The 18,467-nt window shown below is 65.2% G+C and overlaps 1 protein-coding gene and 1 pseudogene across 15 annotated transcripts; both read right to left on the bottom strand.

Annotated features, from left to right (window-relative positions):
- Positions 1-1,647: 1,647 nt before the first annotated feature.
- Positions 1,648-3,814, bottom strand: LOC116583466 (annotated as a pseudogene).
- On the bottom strand, positions 3,503-18,261 carry PLCXD1 (phosphatidylinositol specific phospholipase C X domain containing 1). 15 transcript variants are annotated; one of them, XM_032330064.1, is made up of 8 exons: positions 14,898-14,987; positions 14,361-14,420; positions 13,960-14,069; positions 11,655-11,791; positions 8,815-8,943; positions 7,925-8,080; positions 7,257-7,480; positions 3,503-4,240 (listed from the first exon to the last, which is right to left on the bottom strand). In XM_032330064.1, the coding sequence occupies exons 4-8, from the start codon at positions 11,775-11,777 to the stop codon at positions 3,931-3,933; spliced, it is 942 nt and encodes a 313-aa protein (XP_032185955.1). In that variant the 5' UTR covers positions 11,778-11,791; positions 13,960-14,069; positions 14,361-14,420; positions 14,898-14,987; the 3' UTR covers positions 3,503-3,930. The 15 variants fall into 15 exon arrangements, with proteins under 15 accessions (XP_032185955.1, XP_032185954.1, XP_032185951.1 ...); XM_032330063.1 differs by having other exon boundaries at positions 13,960-14,053; XM_032330060.1 differs by lacking the exons at positions 13,960-14,069; positions 14,361-14,420 and adding an exon at positions 18,164-18,261 and having other exon boundaries at positions 14,898-15,041.
- Between the last annotated feature and the right edge of the window lie 206 nt (positions 18,262-18,467).

Here is an 18,467-nt window from a genome sequence, read left to right as displayed (position 1 = left end):
GGACGGGGGCTTCCAGGGGCTTGGGAGGGTCGGGGGCTTCCAGGGGCTTGGGAGGGTCAGGGGCTTCCAGGGGCTTGGGAGGGTCGGGGGCTTCCAGGGGCTTGGGAGGGTCGGGGGGCTCTAGGGTCTGGAAGGGAGGGACGGGGGCTTCCAGGGGCTTGGGAGGGTCGGGGGCTTCCAGGGGCTTGGGAGGGTCAGGGGCTTCCAGGGGCTTGGGAGGGTCGGGGACTTCCAGGGGCTTGGGAGGGTCGGGGGGCTCTAGGGTCTGGAAGGGAGGGACGGGGGCTTCCAGGGGCTTGGGAGGGTCGGGGGCTTCCAGGGGCTTGGGAGGGTCAGGGGCTTCCAGGGGCTTGGGAGGGTCGGGGGGCTCTAGGGTCTGGAAGGGAGGACGGGGGCTTCCAGGGGCTTGGGAGGGTCGGGGGCTTCCAGGGGCTTGGGAGGGTCGGGGGCTTCCAGGGGCTTGGGAGGGTCAGGGGCTTCCAGGGGCTTGGGAGGGTCAGGGGCTTCCAGGGGCTTGGGAGGGTCGGGGGGCTCTAGGGTCTGGAAGGGAGGGACGGGGGCTTCCAGGGGCTTGGGAGCGTCGGGGGCTTCCAGGGGCTTGGGAGGGTCGGGGGCTTCCAGGGGCTTGGGAGGGTCAGGGGCTTCCAGGGGCTTGGGAGGGTCGGGGGCTTCCAGGGGCTTGGGAGGGTCAGGAGCTTCCAGGGGCTTGGGAGGGTCGGGGGCTTCCAGGGGCTTGGGAGGGTCGGGGGGCTCTAGGGTCTGGAAGGGAGGACGGGGGCTTCCAGGGGCTTGGGAGGGTCGGGGGCTTCCAGGGGCTTGGGAGGGTCAGGGGCTTCCAGGGGCTTGGGAGGGTCGGGGGCTTCCAGGGGCTTGGGAGGGTCGGGGGGCTCTAGGGTCTGGAAGGGAGGGACGGGGGCTACCAGGGGCTTGGGAGGGTCGGGGGCTTCCAGGGGCTTGGGAGGGTCAGGGGCTTCCAGGGGCTTGGGAGGGTCAGGGGCTTCCAGGGGCTTGGGAGGGTCGGGGGGCTCTAGGGTCTGGAAGGGAGGGACGGGGGCTTCCAGGGGCTTGGGAGGGTCGGGGGCTTCCAGGGGCTTGGGAGGGTCGGGGGCTTCCAGGGGCTTGGGAGGGTCGGGGGGCTCTAGGGTCTGGAAGGGAGGACGGGGGCTTCCAGGGGCTTGGGAGGGTCAGGGGCTTCCAGGGGCTTGGGAGGGTCAGGGGCTTCCAGGGGCTTGGGAGGGTCAGGGAATTCCAGGGGCTTGGGAGGGTCGGGGGGCTCTAGGGTCTGGAAGGGAGGACGGGGGCTTCCAGGGGCTTGGGAGGGTCAGGGGCTTCCAGGGGCTTGGGAGGGTCGGGGGCTTCCAGGGGCTTGGGAGGGTCAGGGAATTCCAGGGGCTTGGGAGGGTCGGGGGCTTCCAGGGGCTTGGGAGGGTCAGGGGCTTCCAGGGGCTTGGGAGGGTCGGGGGCTTCCAGGGGCTTGGGAGGGTCGGGGGGCTCTAGGGTCTGGAAGGGAGGACGGGGGCTTCCAGGGGCTTGGGAGGGTCGGGGGCTTCCAGGGGCTTGGGAGGGTCAGGGGCTTCCAGGGGCTTGGGAGGGTCGGGGGGCTCTAGGGTCTGGAAGGGAGGGACGGGGACTCCGAGAGACTGGAAGGGAGGGTCAGGGGGCTTCCGGGGCCTGGGAGGGAGGGCCACAGGTTTGGGGCGAGAACAGAGAGACGGTGCGAGACCCCGTTGGGGGATCCCCAGAGCACGGAGTTCTGTCCGGCCCGTGGAGTCGGGGGCAACCTGCAGGGCTCCCCGAGAGTCTTCTGGATTGCCGCAACGGCCCAGAAATCGCGGCTTCCGTTCACCAAACATAGAGCCAGACCCAGGAAAGGCCTGATTTGATCCTCAAAAGAACACATTCAGACCCGGATTAAAGCGTCCTGTTGAAGACGGAATCCTAAGAAGACAGAACGCCTTGGGCTCTTTCGTCGTAGGAGGAATGTTCCAGAACGCGATACTCCAGGAACTCCCTGTTCGTAGGGAAGAGAAGTAAGGCAGGTCGACAGGGATTCACCGTTTGGCTGAGAATTTGACTCGGCCTAAACCTCACGTGCGAAGGACGGGCTTCTGTAACCTTTGGGGTCAAGACGTTCGAGCCCTGAGTCCCGGGAAACAGCCCCTAGCAGCAGCCTGACCGCCCGTGTAGCGAGAGCATGGGTCTCACCGGACCCCGGGGCTGTACCTCTCGGAGGTCAGCCACGTACTCCCCCGTCCCAAGGGAAGGGCGAGCGCCGCCTGGGGTCGCCGGGGAAGCCTGGGTGCCGGCACAAGGCCCTGGGGTTTCCGTGGGGACGGAAGACAGGAGAGCGCACGGGGCGGGCTGTCCAGCGTGAGAACCGGTGGGCTCTCGGCGACAGGCCCCGTCCCGGGACGCTGGGACGGAGGGAAATCAGGCCCGCCTCGCCCCACGGCGGTGCCCAGAGCCGGAGCGTCCGGCGAGCAAGCTGGGCCAGGGCTGTGGCAGCGTCTTCCCAGCAGCGTCCCCTCAGCTCCCGTCCACGTGTCCCCCTCTGGGGATCCGGCAATGCCGCCGACCCCGTCGTCGTGACGGAGTGCGTTGCGGGACCCGCGGGGAGGGCTGCCCGACCGCTTTGGCAGTGGCCGGCGTTTTAGCCAATAACGTGGGTTTGAATGAAGGCGCGCAGACACCTTCTGTAGGGATCGCGGGTCGCAGGCTTCACAGACGGCCGCGGAACGACACGGGCACAGGCACGGGGAAGCAGAGGACTCCTCTGACTCGCTTTATTGGGATTTCACTCGCGCGAAGCCCGCCCTGCGTCCAAGGAAGCGGGCGAGTCGGTCCAGCCTGTGAGCTCCGGGCGCTCCCCCATCGGAGCGACGCGTGAGCCACGGAGGACGGGGCGCTTCTCTCCGGGGGAAGACACGTGCTCCCACGTCCGCTGTTTGTCTGCGGGGATCCACTAGCCCGGGCAGGGGCCGTCCCACCGCCGTCCGCAAGGCCCCCAAACGCAGAGCCTCGGGACAGAGGAATGAGACAATCCGGAACGTCCTGGTCTCCGTGCGCGGTGGGAACAGACGGACCTTGAGAAACCATGGGAGGGGGAGACGGAACGGTGACTGATGCCCAGCGTGGCTCTGGGAGACGGAACGGTGACTGATGCCCAGCGTGGCTCTGGGAGACGGAACAGTGCCAGGCGCCCAAGCCAGAGACGGGATCAGGAAGTTCAACTTCAGAGACGGCGGACGGCAGCCTCCCAGCGGGGCTGACGCACTGGGCAGCGCGAGGGGCCTGGGGGCCGCCGGCAGGAGGTCGGAGCCGCACGGACTGGCCGCTCCAGGGGCTGGTTGTGAGGACGAGGACGCCACGGCAGCCACCGGCGTGGGCACACCTGCCGGTCACACCCGCGTCCCCGTCCGGCCACAAAGACAGTTGCTACGGGAGGCCTCTGGGAAGGGGCAGGGAGTGTGTGCACGGCAGCCCTCACCATCGGACAGCCCCTCACGGGCCTTCCATTACCATCAGGGGAGCCGACGTGAAACCAGCCCCCAGGGCCCACGGCCCTCGGGGAGACACACAGGCCGTGATGCCACGAGAATGAGAAGGAGCTTCTCCCCATTTCCGTGGTTTTCTCAGAGGGATTCCGGCGCGCTCAGTCCTACCCAACAGACACGGTGTGACGAGGCCTCACGCGGCTGCTGGAAGCCATGAGGACGTCCTCCTGCTGCCCTCGAGGCCCCAGGGGAAGGGACGCCCCACGGCGGCCACAGCCCCGCCTGGGCTGCACCTCGAGCAGACCCCGAGTTCCGTCCATCCGTCCTCTCCGTTGCGAGCACACGGCACCGTGGGCCGTGACCGGGTTCCGTGAATCCGCCCGGGCAACGCCAAAGACCTGGGAAGCCCGGGGCCACCCCCGTGGACGCCCAGACGTCAGGGGGAGGCAGGGAGCCCGCCCCGGGTCCACGCTGCCCGCCCACTGTCCGCGGGAGCTGCGGAAGGGGTCAGCATCGAAGCAGCTTCTCGTTGAGTCTTATGACGTCGCCCACGAACGCGTCCACCCCGATGAAGTCGCCGGCGATGATGTTGGTGCACTGAGCGCCCGGCCCCGGGCTCTGCTCCCGGACCCACGCACGGAGGCACGGCAGGCTGGGGAGCGTCATCTTCCTGAGGGACTCGGTCGGGTGCCCCAGGACGTACGCCAGGTTCTCCGTCAGGTTGATGCCCGCCACGAACAGCCCGCCTGAAACAGAAAGGAGAGAGGGGTTCGCGGGGCTGCGGACGCCCGCCTCACGCCCCGCCGGCGCCCGTTCCCTCCCACGGGTCCTCAGCAGAGCTGGAGAGTTCCAGCGGCAGAAGGACACACGTGTCCGTGTCAGTGCGGGGCTCCTGTCCCCCAAGAGTGCGCGGAAGCACCTCCCAGAGACGTCCACGTCCCGACCCCCACGTGGTGGGCGGAAGCACCTCCCAGAGACGTCCATGTCCCGACCCCCATGTGGTGGGCGGAATCACGTCCCAGAGACGTCCACGTCCCGACCCCCACGTGGTGGACCAAATAATGTCCCCAAAGGCGTCCTTGTCCCAGCCACCTCGGTGTGGTGGATGGAGTAACATCTCAGAGCCCTCGGAGCCACGTGAGCCCTCAGAGCCGTGGGAACAGTTGGAGCCACGTGAGAGCTGGAGCCCCGTATGGGCTCGGAACCCCGTGAGTGGCGGGAGCGTGGGAGGTCCTCGGAGGGCCACGGCAGAGGCCCTGTACACCTTCCCTCTCACGTCGGCCTGGGGAGGCCCCCGCAGCTCAGCTCTCCGTCCCTGAGGCAAAGACAACTGTGGTTCTCAGCAGTGGTCGCGTGACGCCCCCGCACTGCCCCCCACCAGCTACTTTCCTTCAACGTGGAGGGGAACATCACAGCGTTCGGTGCTGGAAGCAGAATGATCCGGCAGCGTGTGGCACGTTCACGTGGCTGTGCAGCTGCCGCCGCCAGGTTCCAGAGCATTCTCATCCCCCAAAGGAGGCCCCGTTCCCACAAGCTCCCATTCTCTGTGCCTCTGCACCCCCGATGTGGCCGTGGCTTCCCTCACCCACCGCCGTGCTTCCGTGGTCCGTCCACACGGCACCACGTGTCCTCTCCGTGCGGAATCCGTGTTCTGCTTGTGGAGGGACCGTCCGCACACCCACACGTGTACCAGGAACGCCAGGCTCATCCACCCAGAGCTTTTTAAGCACTGTGGGACTCGCACCCAGTGGGAGCCGAGGCTCAGCCAGGTTTGGGGCTACAACGGTGCCCCTAGTCGCACCCCCGTGGCGTTGGAACCATACAGACCTTCCCCGTGGCGTTGGAACCACACAGACCTCCACGGCACGCGTCAAAGGGGCACCGCATGCCGGCGTCTGCTCCGTAACAACGGGCCACGGAGCACAGCAGGAAGCCAGCGGTCCGTGCCACGTCTGGGCATAACACGAGCGGCCTTCCGTGGAGAAGCGCATGGAGCCAGCTACCAGAAGCACGCGGCACGGCGTGGTACACGTGTCGCCCCCGCGAGTCTGACTGCACTGGTGGCTCTGTCGGCTCCTAACACGGCCGTCGATGGAGTTGACTCAGGGACCCACTCCCTGCTGTGCCGACCGGGACCCACAACCACACTGCGTCACCGGCCACTACTGCGGAACAGGACGCGGAACAACACGGCCGGGACGCTCAGAGTCTCCCCTGGCACAGCCACACACCCTTGAGCACGGCTAGGAAAGAGTAAAGCCGTGATCTCCACCATCAGGAAAAGGTCCCTCTCTTCAAGCCAGTGGGTGCCGCCCAGCCCAGGGGCCTCCGCCACAGCAGGGAGCGGGGCCGTTCTGCGGCGTGTTGGGCAGAAGCAGTCACACGAAGCCCTCAGACCACGGGGCCCAGTGGAAACACATGGCCCTGCGGGCATTGCCACAAGAAGGAGTTCACATGAGCACACGAGCCCTGCACCGGCCCGGTCTGAGCCAGAGGCAGGGCACGCCCTCGGACCCGCCGCCCAATGGGACACGGTGGACAGAGTGTGTGAGGGGTGAGTGCCTGGGGTCCTCCGCCAGCAGCACGGGTGGCGTGCCATGCTGGCCGCCCGGGGGGGGTCCCCGCAGAGAGCCCTGTCCCCTCTGGAAGGGGGACTCCACGCAGCCATTGTACAAAGGAAGCACCAGACCCAAGAGAGATGGGAAACCGCGCAAAGATGGGGGACGGGGTGCAGTCGCAGAGACGGACAGACAGCTCAGGCAGGGGGAGGCAGAGAGGGCGGACGTGCCACTGCGGGTCGTGGGCGTTCCTCATGCCTCGTCCTTAGATAAAGCAACCACATCCCCACTACGCAGGGCGGCGGAAGGGTCCACGGCCCACGCCCGTAACCCCCAGCAAGCACCCGCTGCACGGACGGTCAGCAGCCGCCAGCCACTCTGTCCCTGCCCTTTCGCACTCAACCGTGCACAGCGCGTCCGTGTGTGAGCACAGCACGTTGCACGCGGGGCGTGTCGGTCCCACGGCGCTGTGGGACGCCGGAGCCACAGCAGCACGGCGGAGCCCTCGGCAGCCTGTGGACACGACACGCACCTCAGCATGGACACCACATGCGCGCACACGCATGCACACGCGTCACGAGGAAGTGTGTGCACGTCTGTGTGTGTGCACTTGTCCACTCCCATGTGCACACACTCGTCTGCGCACGCCCACACGTGTATCCATGTGCACGCATCGCCATCTGCACACATACACGTGCGGACGTGTGTGCACACCCACACAGTGCATCCATATTACACGTGCGTCCGCATCCCTGTGCGTCCATGTGCAGACACACATCGTGTGCCCACATGTGTGTGCGTGCATGTTGTGCCCATGTCTGGGTCCGTGTGCGTGCGTGCACATTTGCAGATGCCCACACACATATGCACAGCCCACACATACTTGCACACACCCACACACGGGCACACACGCACAGGGACCCAGATATGTGGGTCTGCATCTCTGTACGCATGCACACGTGCACACACTCACTTTGGCGTGTCGACATTACGCACACATCTGCGTCCACGCACACACACAAGCGTGCACAAGCCCACAGGCACGAGTACCGTGTTATCCACATATCCGCCTCTGTGCATGCACACACTTATACACGCGTGCACACACCCACACGCGTGCATCCATGTTATGCACACACACACAAGAGAGGCGACGTCCAAACTTCTTTGCTGAGAGCCAGAAGCAAGCCAGTGTGTGACCTGCCTGCAGGCTGGGGTCCCGTGAGTGCACAGGACGTGCTCACCCGGGCGGCCGCAGCTCTTCATGCGCTCCAGGTAGCGGATGAGCTCCTGGGGTTTCACCTGGTCGCCCCACCAGTAGGGGATCCCAGGCCACAGCTCCGCGTGCCGGTTCACAACGCTGTCCTCCTCGTAGGACAGAATGACCTGCTGGCCGCGTGACCACATCTGGTTCAGTGTCGGCACCTCCTAGAGGGGAGGGGGATGGCGCTGAGAGACGCTGATGGTGGGGGACCAGGTCGTCAGAGAGGCAGTGGTGCTAGGGGACCGGGGTGTCAGCCAGTGGTGCGGGGGACCGGGGCGTCTGAGAGACAGTGGTTTTTGGGAACCGGGGTGTCAGAGAGCCAGTGGTGCTGGGGGACCGGGGCGTCTGAGACAGTGGTGCTGGGGCATCCACGGAGCTGAGTGTGACCTGAGGTGCAAAGGAAGTGGCCCTCCTGTGCGCGGGCAGCGCAGGGGCCTCTGGCAAGCTGCACTCTGCACCGGACAAGCCGGGCCTTCTCCTCTCGGGGCATCCCGAGGACCGGAGCCTCAGGACGCAGCAGACTTCTCCCCGAACCATGCACAGCAGAACCAGCGGATAAGCCCACCCTTCCAACCCGGCCCAACCCCGGCCCCAGGGGCCCTCCTCACCCCTCGCGGACACAGCATGTCCCCAAAGATGTTCCTGATGCAGGCGACCAGGTACTCGTGCAGGCCGTCCGTCATGCCCTCGAAGTCCCTGCAGGCCAGGATGACCACCTCCCGGGGGTGGCTCTCCAGCCACTCGGAGATCTCCGTGAGCGTGTCCTGCGCAGGGGACAGAGCGGCTGGTTCGCACCCTACCGAGAGGGGCCGGGGCGCTCGAGGATGCTGGAGGACGCTCCCGCGGGCCCGAGGGTCTTCTCCGGACAGAGCTCAGTGGACGAGGGGGCTGGGTCCCGCACGAACGCAGACGTGCGGCCGACAGCCGGGCCACCGCCCCACTGCTCTGGGGCACACGCGTGGGTGTGCTTGTGCACGCGTGTGCATGTGTGTGACTGGTGTCTGTGTGCTCATTCAGGGGGCACCGAGGTGTGATGTCTGCAAGCGCCGGGGGCCCGCCGAGGCCAGCCAGTGGCCCGTGGAACGTGGTCCCCGACGGTGTCCCCTGACCGCACTCACACTGGGGGGCTTGCCGCGCGGGGGGGACGGGCTGCCCCAAGCAGGGGTGACACCCGACGGCAAGACGTCCTACTTAGATGTGGTCGCGGCCAGAGGAGGTGGAAGACACCGCGGACCAAACGTGGGTGGACACGGGGCCCCACTGTGGCAAACTCCCAGACACACTAGAGGACCCAGGAGCCTGGGCGCAAGCTCAGAAAGGCGTCCGGCCACGAGGCCCGGAGGCCGGCTTTCTCCCGCGTGCCGGGGTCACGGGTGTGCCCCGCGGCGGAAGCTGTCCCCGCCGAGCCCGCATACCTCCACCAGCGGCCTCATGTACACCCCACCGAGCCCCCATACGTCTACCAGTGTCCTCGTGGACACCCGGCGCGCCCCCGCACCTCCACCAGCGCCGTCGTGTACACCATGTGCACAAAGTGCAGGTTCTTCTCCGAGCCGTCCCGCATGTGTGCGATCCGCAGGTCCAGGTACCGCACGCCCTCGTCCAGCTGCTCCGTGACACCCAGCACCTGCGGACGAACAGCCGTAGTCACCGCCAGGGACTGCGTGGTTCCTGCCTCGGCCCACGGCCTGCAAGGAGAGCTCAGAGTCGTGTTGGAGCAGCCCGGCCCGAGCCACGCCGTAGGATATCCCATCAGTAGGTGTTGGTGCTTGCCGGGGCTCGGGAAGCCACGGGGCCCTCCCTTCGGGAACACGCTTTCCTGGAGACACTGGCCACCGACAGCCACGAAGGGAGGCTGGCTTCCAGACGTCCCGCAGGGTCCTGCTTCCCTCCCTCCCCCGGCTGGCGTCAGGAAGGAAGCCTCTCCGGGCCTCAGTAGCGCTGGGCTGGTTCCGTGAGCCCCATCTGGTCGCTCAGGGTGGGGTGCGGCTCAGGCTGCACCGGGGCGGGGGGGGGGATCCGCTACAGTGGCCACGGTCCCACACGCCACCGACAGCACCAGGAGAGGCAAGAAGGAATCCGCAGACGGTCAAGGGAAGAAAAGGCTGTTCCCTTCCCGGCAACGTCATATGGGAAAAGGCACGAATTTCCACGGAAATAACATTTACGCCCTGGGTGGCCTTGCGGGGAACTTGCGTTCCTCCTGCTAGTCCCCCCGGCTGACAGATCGGGAAACTGAGGTTGGGGAGACCACCCAGAGGCCCGTGTGCACACCGGACCCAGCCAGGTGGGACCCCATGCCGCAGCCCCGGGCCACCTCCATGCGCAAGCACCCTGGAGGGACGCTTGGGGTGGGGTGCTTGGGGTGGGGCCTTGCTCAGAGACCCCGAGTTCTCAGGAGGCCCAGAATCTGGGCAGGGGAATTCAGCCGTGCCGGCGACTCCCAGGGGACGGGCCAGTCCTCCCTCGGTGACCCCCGGGTCTCCCAGCCGCTGTGCCCAGGACTGTAATCCACTGCCTTCTTAGGGGACGTGCTGGCTGCGGGGAACTGAGGAAACAGACCGTTGTCTCCCCAAAATAGCCCTTCACGCACTCGAGCTGTAGTTTGAGACAGTAACTCGGGGCTCCTTGTCGTAATGTTTGGGAAACAGCAAACTCTGGAGAGGACAGCAACGTGTCCCCCAATGTGTCGGGGGACACAACCAGCCAGCCACGGGGGAACAGAGGCCCCCAAGAGCACCGGGCAGCCCTCCTGCCTGTTTGCCCCTCCGTGTCTGTGCCCGTGTGCAAGCGTGGCTGGTTACGTCCTGCATGGGACTGCCTGAGGATCCTGCCGTTTCAACAGCGTCTGGCCCGCAGCACACCGTAGACGTCCTCATAGCCCACCCCATAGTTGCTCCCCGGCACCGAGGGACCCCAGGACCGAGGAACTCCGGCACCAAGGGATCCCGGCACTGAGGGACCCTGGCGCAATGGCCCCCAGCACCATGGGACCTGAGCCCCAGAGGGTCTCCCTGGTGGCAGTGAACCCGCTCTCCTGCCCACAGGGGAAAGGCCTCTCACCTCCATGGGGGAGGCACCGGAAGAACCCGTCAGGAATGCGGTTTCTCTGCATTCCAGACCCAGACCCACAGGCGGGAAGGGTTAACGCTGCCTTGGGAGTGAAGTTCCCCGAGCCCAGCAATCGCACAGGTCAGAGCCTGGGGGGCGGGTGGGGGGGGCCTGGAGCAGGAGAGCCTGGAACCAGAAAGCACAGACCCCTGAGCCCGCCCCAGCTGGAAGTGAGGGATGAGCCGCTCTCGGGGGGGGGGGGGGGCGCCCCCTCTGCCTCTGCTGTCCCCACTGGGCGCCCCCGTCCGGCCGGCACCCCTCCCCCGCTTGCTGGCTAAGGCTCTGCTGGGGTCAGCCCCAAAGCCCGCTGCCTGTACCCCAAGAGGACAGACTGGGTCAGCCTGATCTTCTCCAGCACGCCCCCCACCACGAGGACACCCCAGGTCACCCTGACCTTCCTCTGCACCCCTCCCCTACGAGGAGACCCCTAGGAGACAAAGGCTGGACAGGGAGGGTGGAGCCAACCCTAAGTCCAGAGGACGGGCTGACCGAGGACAGGACACCCCTCCCTGCCCTTCCCTGCACACCCCTCCCCGCCTTTCCCTGCACACCCCTCCCCGCCTTTCCCTGCACACCCCTCCCCGCCCTTCCCTGCACACCCCTCCCCGCCCTTCCCTGCACACCCCTCCCCGCCCGTCCCTGCACACCCCTCCCCGCCCTTCCCTGCACACCCCTCCCCGCCCGTCCCTGCACACCCCTCCCCGCCCTTCCCTGCACACCCCTCCCTGTCTTTCCCTGCACACCCCTCCCCGCCTTTCCCTGCACACCCCTCCCTGCCTTTCCCTGCACACCCCTCCCTGCCCGTCCCTGCACACCCCTCCCCGCCCGTCCCTGCACACCCCTCCCTGCCTGTCCCCGTCATTCCCTACAGAAACTGGTCGTGGCCATTCTGTGTGATCCTTTTCACAGGCGAGCGAATTTCCAAAGAGACCTCGGGACACCCGCACAGCTCGGGGGTGTTTCCCAGGACTGAGGGCTCTTCAAGGTCACCTGGAGGCAGAAGTTGCCGGCCTCCAGCCTCCGCAGGGACGGCCTGCCTCCCGCCCCGCCCAGCTCCCAAACTGCAGACCCCCCCCCCCAGTCTTGACCACTGGGCTGTGGGGGTCCTGCGGGTTGTGCCTGTCTGCAGGGCGGGTGCGGGGTCCGATTTCCACTGCACTCCCCCCTCACAGGGGTCAGGGCACCTCGCTGCCGGGAGGACGCGGGTCAGCCCGTGCTGACCGGTACCTGGGTGGTGGACCACCGGAGCACCACGGGGCGGGTGACGCAGGGCAGGACCTTGCCCAGCAGCTGCAGCAGCCGGGACTGGGCCTGGGAGATGGGCGACGTCTTGTTCAGGCAGTAGGTCATGGTGTCATGGCTTCCTGCAAGCAGACACAGGGGACGTTGCACGGCGGCCTCCTGGGCTGTGTGCTCCAAGGGCACGTGGGGAACACAGCGTCAGGCGTGACCGGTCGTCGTGGCCGAAGACGCACGCCCACCAGACGGCTGCAGAGTGCGTGGGGGGTCATCCAGAACCGAGGGGCCTCGGTCCAGGGGCAGGGGTCCTGATACGAAACCAAGGTGCGGAAACGGACGCACAGGACGGGCGCCGGGACCCCCAGGCACCTCCCGGGTGGGGGGACCCCAGACATCACCATGGGGACAGCCCTGTGCAAAGCGGGCCGTCTCCCCACAGAGCCCCGGATGGGCTCCTGGCTCCCGGAGGCGTCCACACCAAAAAGAGTTTCAGGTTTCCCAGAAACCTCTGTAAAGCAGAGTAAGAACGGGGGACTTTTTCTACGAGGTGCTAATGGACGTGTGTCTTTTAGGAACGAGCCCTGGAAAGAAATCAACCCAGCACAGCCAGTCAGACGCGGTGCTGGGGACCCACTCGACAACGGATCGCAGTCCCGTGTTCAGAGACGGACGCGATCGGACCAGCTTCAGTGTCTGTAAGGAGGCGTCCCGACCAGGGGACGCGCGGGTCCAGCCGGCACGCGGCTAGCAGCGCAGATCAGGCCAGATTCCCATGTCCTGAGTCCCGCCCACGGTATCCCTGGATGTTGGCAGATTTTCGTGCACGACAAAAGCACGGAGTTCTGTAGGGACACGTGGACACGATCCCCAGTGGAAAAGTTACGAGGAACACAAGACTGGAAACGGTGGGATGTCCCCATGCTGGGCTAACTCACATCCCAAACACATCCCCAAGACGCGTCTGTCCAAATGCCCACACGGTGGGCAGAACATGATCCTCCAAGAGGTTCCCCCCAAAGCCCTGGTGGGGGACGTGTCATCCCACACGGCAGAAGGCAATGTGCAGACCAGGTTCGAGGGTCAAGCGGAGCTGGCCCCACAGGCACTCAGAGGTCAGAACGTGCCCAGTTCTGGGCCCCAGAGCTGTGAGGTCACAGCCATGTGTGATGAGGAACCACCCAGGTTGTGGTTCTTTGTTAAAGGAGCCCGGGGACACTCGCACAGCCACTGGGACTGGTGGTGCCTTCGGGTCCAGGACTCCTCCCTACCAGCACTGGGCCGTCTGCTGCCCCTTACAGCTGTGGCCCCCCATATCTGCCTGCTAAGGGAGCTATTCAGCCCACACCTTCTCTGGAGGCCACATGTTCTGAGGGGCGCCCAGGAGATGGAACCCCAGGACCGGCGCACCTCTTGGTCCCTTCTCACCTCCCGAATGACTCCCTGCTGATCCCCAGGACCCCTACCCCCACTCCCCATCTCGACTGCAGCAGAGCACTTGGGACCCACCGAACACACGCGCCCACCAGGAAAACAGCCCCCCCGGAGGGGGGAGGGGAGACCCCAGTGACTCGGGTCACCAGGAAGTACACGCAGGGCCTCAGCTGTCCTCCAGCATGGTGGGGAGGCCGGGTTAGGGTTAGCCTCTCGGTGGCTACGTCTCCTCTTCTCTGTCTTACGAGGACCCCGGTCGCTGCATTCAGGACCGGCCGACCCAGGATGAGCACATCTCACAGCCTTCCCTTCATCGTACTGGCAAAGACCCATTTGCACCAACGGCCCCATTCCAAGACTCGTGGTGGGGACATGAATTTCTGAGGCACGGGCCAGTGCCTGCAACTGGGTTTGTGCGGGGACACAGCCGGACTCCCGGGGCTCTCTCATCCGTGAGTCCTTCAAGCCAGGGACTCTGGCGACGGTGGGAGTCCCACTGACGGGACCACAGGCCGCCGTCTGGGAAATGCGCAGACTGTCTTCTGCCCCATCCCCACGAACCAGATAAACTGCGTATGCGTGTTCCTCAAAAAGTCATAAAAGGCCGGAGGCACCTGGGCGTCCATCGGTTAAGCATCGGCCTTCCTTTGGGGCTCAGATCATGATCTCGGGATCCTGAGATCGAGCCCCACAACGGGCTCTGAGCTCTGTTGGGATTCTCTCCCTCTGCTTCTCCCCAACCCCCCACTGGCACTTCCCTCAAATTAGTACATCCTTTAAAGAAAAAAGTTGTGCAATCCCCGAAGAAAACCACAGGTGCGTATGAAACTATAGAAAAACATCAAAAACTGCGGAAACCCACCCAGCTGAGAAATGTGCCGCTTTTGGGGGAGGAATTCTTGCTACCGCGTGGCCGTGGCCGTGGAGACACACGGTGGGATCGCCACGCTTCTTTTCTGCAAACAGGGAAGACTGGCAAGGCCCGCGTGCTCCTCAGGGCAGAGCTGCCGCCACGGCTCTCACCGCCCCCGGAGCCCCAAGGGCCCGCGGAACCCAGCAGGCCTGACTCGGGGCGCCGGGTCATTGGATCACACGGTCCCCAACGTGCTCCCTGTGATCTCTTTGTGGGTCGGACCCACTTGGGACCCTCCAGGCTCCAAATGCAGGAGACACTCAGCACGCGCGGATGGGGAGTGGCGGACGCATCTGTGAGAAACCAGCGGGTTCGCTGCGCGGAGGGACAGACCGGCAGGGACGCTTTACCCCGAATCCCTATGCGGTGACGGAGCCGCACTCCCCCGGAGTCCGCACGTGCCTGCTGGGCTGCGTTAGAGAAGAAGGAGAAGGAAAACACGCAGGGCGTGTCTGTGTACGTGTGTGCCTGATTCTGTGTGCATCTGTCTGTGCCTGTGTCGTGTGCATGTGTGCGAGTCCATGCACACATCTGTACCTGTACCGTGTGTGTGTGCACGACTGTGTCGTGTGCATGTGTGCGAGTCCATGCACACATCTCTACCTGTACCGTGTGTGTGTGTGCACGACTGTGTTGTGTGCATGTGTGTGCAGGACCACTCACACATCTCTACCTGTACCGTGTGCGCACACCTGCCTGTCTTGTGTGCATGCGTGTGCAGGTTCCCGCACACCCCTGTGCCTGTACCGTGTGCGAGTGTGCGCAACGCACGAGCACCGTGTCGGCCAATACCGCGTACATCCGCGGACGTGCTCCCTGCGGTCTCCCCACCCCCGAGCCCCATCCCGTGGCGGCAGCTTCCCCGCCGGGGACGCGGAGGCCCTCACCTGGGATGGACAGCTGGTGGAGGGGCACGTCCCAGAGCACCGGGCACAGCGCCGACATCCAGTCCGCATTTGTGGTGCACGGCAGGCTCCGGAAGCTGCCGGAAGTGCTCACCTGTCCGCCCATCAGAGTCCACCCCGTGCCACCTGAGGAAGGAAATGAAATTTTGCAGAGGTCAACCGAGAGGACCCACCTCTGGGCACTGGGAAGGGGTTCACACAGCAGCCTGCAGAGCCCACGCGGTTTCCATCCTGCGGTTGCTGGCGTCCGAGGGCCCAGGTGAGCACCACCTCCCCCGCCCCCACCCCTCTGCCGGGGTGCTGGGCTCTGGTGCAAGGAAGCCAGCGCACTCCCTTGCAGGCACCAGGGAGACGCCCTGGGCTAGGGGATGCTAGGGGGTCTCACGGGTCCTTAACCTACAGCCCCAGCCACTGCCTTCCAGCGTCTGCTAGCTGGTGCCCAGCACACACGGGTATGATCTCCGCTCACCATCAGCCGGAGGGTGGGCGTGGGTCCGCAATGGCACAGGAAAGGGAGCCCCAAGGACGTGTCCACAGTGCTCCGTGGGCCAGTGGGCAAGACCTCGCCCCTGGTCCACATGTGCCCATCCGCCATAGCCCGGCCTCCTGACCTGCCACCTCCACACTGACGGTACACCCTCGGGGACAGAGACTTGCCCCCAAGCCCTGAGGTCACATGTACTGGTTTCCCTGCAGGAGCCTGTCCTGGGCTGAGCTGTGTCCCCACCACCAGATTCCCACGTGGCGGCCTTCGTGTCCTCTCCCTGGGTCACGGGCTGGGTCAGAGCAGGAGCGTGTGAGGCGCGAGACCCGGGCCCACAGGGACCACGCAGCGTGCTGGCCACCACGCAGGCATTCCCGACCCACCGTCCGCGAGGGACGAGTTCCTTCTGGTGCGCGTGTGGCCCTTCCTCTGGCCAGTCTCCCACTGTCGGAGCTCTGCCGGTACAGCGGGGTTGGGGGGGTCAGAACGGGCCTCCCTGAAATAACCCGCTTTGCCATAAGGACGACTTTGAGCTGAAGGAGATTGTGAAAAAGCCGAGACAAGAAAAACTCGCTGCCCTTCTCCTCTCTGCCTGAACGTGGCATCAACTTCTTTCCTGAAGCCACCCCTGCTCTGCCCCTGCACCAGGAAAGGGAGGAATGTTCTCTCCGGGAAGGTCTGCACGGCAAGCCTCAGTAAGGAACACTTACCTCCCCGTCGCGTCCCCCAAACATGTGCCTTCTCATAATTGACTGTCGCTGTGATGCCGACCCCTTTTCCTCTGGCTTGTCGCCTCCCCCCGAACGTGTCACCCGTTGTTGAAATGGCAGGTTAGCCCGTAAGTCTCTCTCCGTGAATCTACGTCTTGTCCGTGAAGGCCTCTGTACATGTACAGAATCAACCTTTTCTCCTGCCCATCTGTCTTTTGTCATTTTATTTTGTATTTTATTTTATTTTACTTTTTGGACAAGCTCTATGCCCAACACGGGGCTCGAACTCTCAACCCTAAATTCAAGAGGGGCATGCTCCACCCACGGAGCCAGCTAGGCACTCCCGTCTTTCACCATTTTAGTTTGCAGGTCTCAGTCACAGAACCTAAGAGTGTAGGAAAAATTTCTTCCTGCTCTAGAATGTCTCTAGTACAGCAAAAGCCAACACCGCTGGTTCTGCCTCATTCTGCCTCGGCAACAACAAAGACGGGTCCTCTACCTCGTCCATAAGAGGGTCTTTGACATACTCTACTGGCTCCCTGCCATCCATCTTCACTTGTGGCCTATCCCAGAACTCTGTCAGCTCTCACTTGGTGTCAACTGTGTCCCTGCAGGAGTGAGTGTGGGACCCCAGACCTCCTGGGGCGGGAGGCTGACATTCACGCAGCTGGCATCCAGGCGGTCAGGGGCTGGGCTGTGCCATACACACACACCCCCAGGAACCATTCCTTGATGTGCCATCCAAGCACGATAGGCCACCACCTGCCCGGCACCCACGCAGGTGTCTGGAATGAAGGCGGATCAGGAATTGTGTAACCCCATCCTCAAGATTCTGTAAGTGTGTGTTGGCGAACCTCACTGGGGCGTGTGGGCAGCCTGGATGGGGACACACAGCGCCTGCATCCTTGTTAGGAGAACAGAGGCCGGGACCTGGCCTCTCCCAGCTGCCGCCCCAGGGGCCTCCTCAAACCCAGCTGAAGCGGTGACAGGAGCCCAGCCCCGTCCCGTGGCCCTGGACAGGGGGCTCCGGTGAACCCTGGCATCTCCCAGGGACTCATCATTTTGCCTCCAAGGAAAATGACTCCCTGAGCTTCAGACAGAAGGAGGAAAGAACACCCCCCCCGCCCCCCCCAGAATGTGCTCTTTGGGCATGAGGGTTGTCCCCAGCGAGGAGCACCACAGAGAAACTCCAGAACAAGGCACACGGTCCCCCGTGCAGAGGCGGTTCCCACGCAGACAGGAAGTGTCCTGCCGTCCCGCACCTGGGAGAGGTCCTCGGGGCACCTGCACCCCATGGTGTCCTCACCGAGCGGACCACCTCCCGGATGAGCTAGAGCCGGACCACCTCCCGGATGAGCTAGAGCCGGACCACCTCCCGGATGAGCAAGGCTGCCGTTAGGCGAGTCCTGGGGGAGGGGCTGAGAGCGGGTCTGCAGAGCCCAGGACCCCGGGGGAGTTACCAGAGCCTCCCACCTGGGAGTGTGCCGGGAGGTGGCACAGCTCATTCTCGGGGTGCCGGTGACAGGTGACAGGGTGAGGCTCAGGAAATAGCTCTCCGGTGAGTAAACAGACGAACACGTGGCCGGCAAAGCGCCTGACTCCCTGGGCCTCCTCCTCCTCACCAGGCTCCCCCAGGCTCCTTCTCCAGCCCGTCCTCTCTCATCTGCCTGTCCGGAGGTCCTGCCCCAGCACCCAGGAACTGGCTGTGACCCCCGGGGCCAACAAGTCCTTCACCTGCCCGGCAGCTAGGTCGGTGCCCAGGGCACCTGCCACCCTCAGGACCCTGGGGCCGCAGCCGGGGTGGGGGTGTCCAGGCTCCACTCTGACCCCAGCCGGCTCCCTCCACCCGCCGGGCAGGGACACCAAGCCTGGAGTGGACACTCTGGTGGCGGGTCCTGCTGCCCGTCTAGCCGGGTCGGGAGGAAGCAACAGCTTCAGCGCAGGACCGTCCGGACTCCCTGTCCCCTGGCCCCCCACCGGCGCCCCTGGCTGGGACCACCGGTCAGCCTGCTGTCCCCACGGCGGACCCCTGCACTCAACCAGGAGGAACTCACCGCCCGCAGTCGCTCCCCAGAGCTCCTGGCAGAGGCTCCCTCTTCTTGCCGCAGACACTCCAGCACTTCCTAAAACGCTCTCCGCCTGTCATTGGCTGCCCCGAACACCGCCCCCGGGGGAGGAGGAGGAGGAGCAGCGGCCAAGGCCAGCCAGACACTCAGTTCCTGCTGCGCGGGGGTGTGCAGCGGTGCGGGGTGCAGGCGGGGACAGCAGCCTACCACCCCCAAGTCCAGACCAGGGACCCCCAAGTTCAGAGCATTGACCCCCCAAGTTCAGAACAGGACACCCCCAGTCCAGAGCAGA

This window comes from Mustela erminea, chromosome X (assembly GCF_009829155.1).
Source record: "Mustela erminea isolate mMusErm1 chromosome X, mMusErm1.Pri, whole genome shotgun sequence".
NCBI classification, from domain to species: domain Eukaryota; kingdom Metazoa; phylum Chordata; class Mammalia; order Carnivora; family Mustelidae; genus Mustela; species Mustela erminea.
Note: the sequence above shows the minus strand (reverse complement) of the source record. Positions and strands in the feature narration are given on the sequence as shown.

What these genes read in the sequence shown, in the direction of transcription:
- PLCXD1 (XM_032330053.1), bottom strand. Translation starts at nt 15,021, where the DNA reads ATGGGCGGACAGGTGAGCACTTCCGGCAGCTTCCGGAGCCTGCCGTGC. An exon ending in CCACTTCCTTTGCACCTCAG is followed by an intron (nt 7,481 to 7,703) that starts GTCACACTCAGC and finishes CCTCCCCTCTAG; the next exon opens with GAGGTGCCGACACTGAACCA. An exon ending in CACGGGACCCCAGCCTGCAG is followed by an intron (nt 4,241 to 7,256) that starts GCAGGTCACACA and finishes TTTCTGTTTCAG; the next exon opens with GCGGGCTGTTCGTGGCGGGC.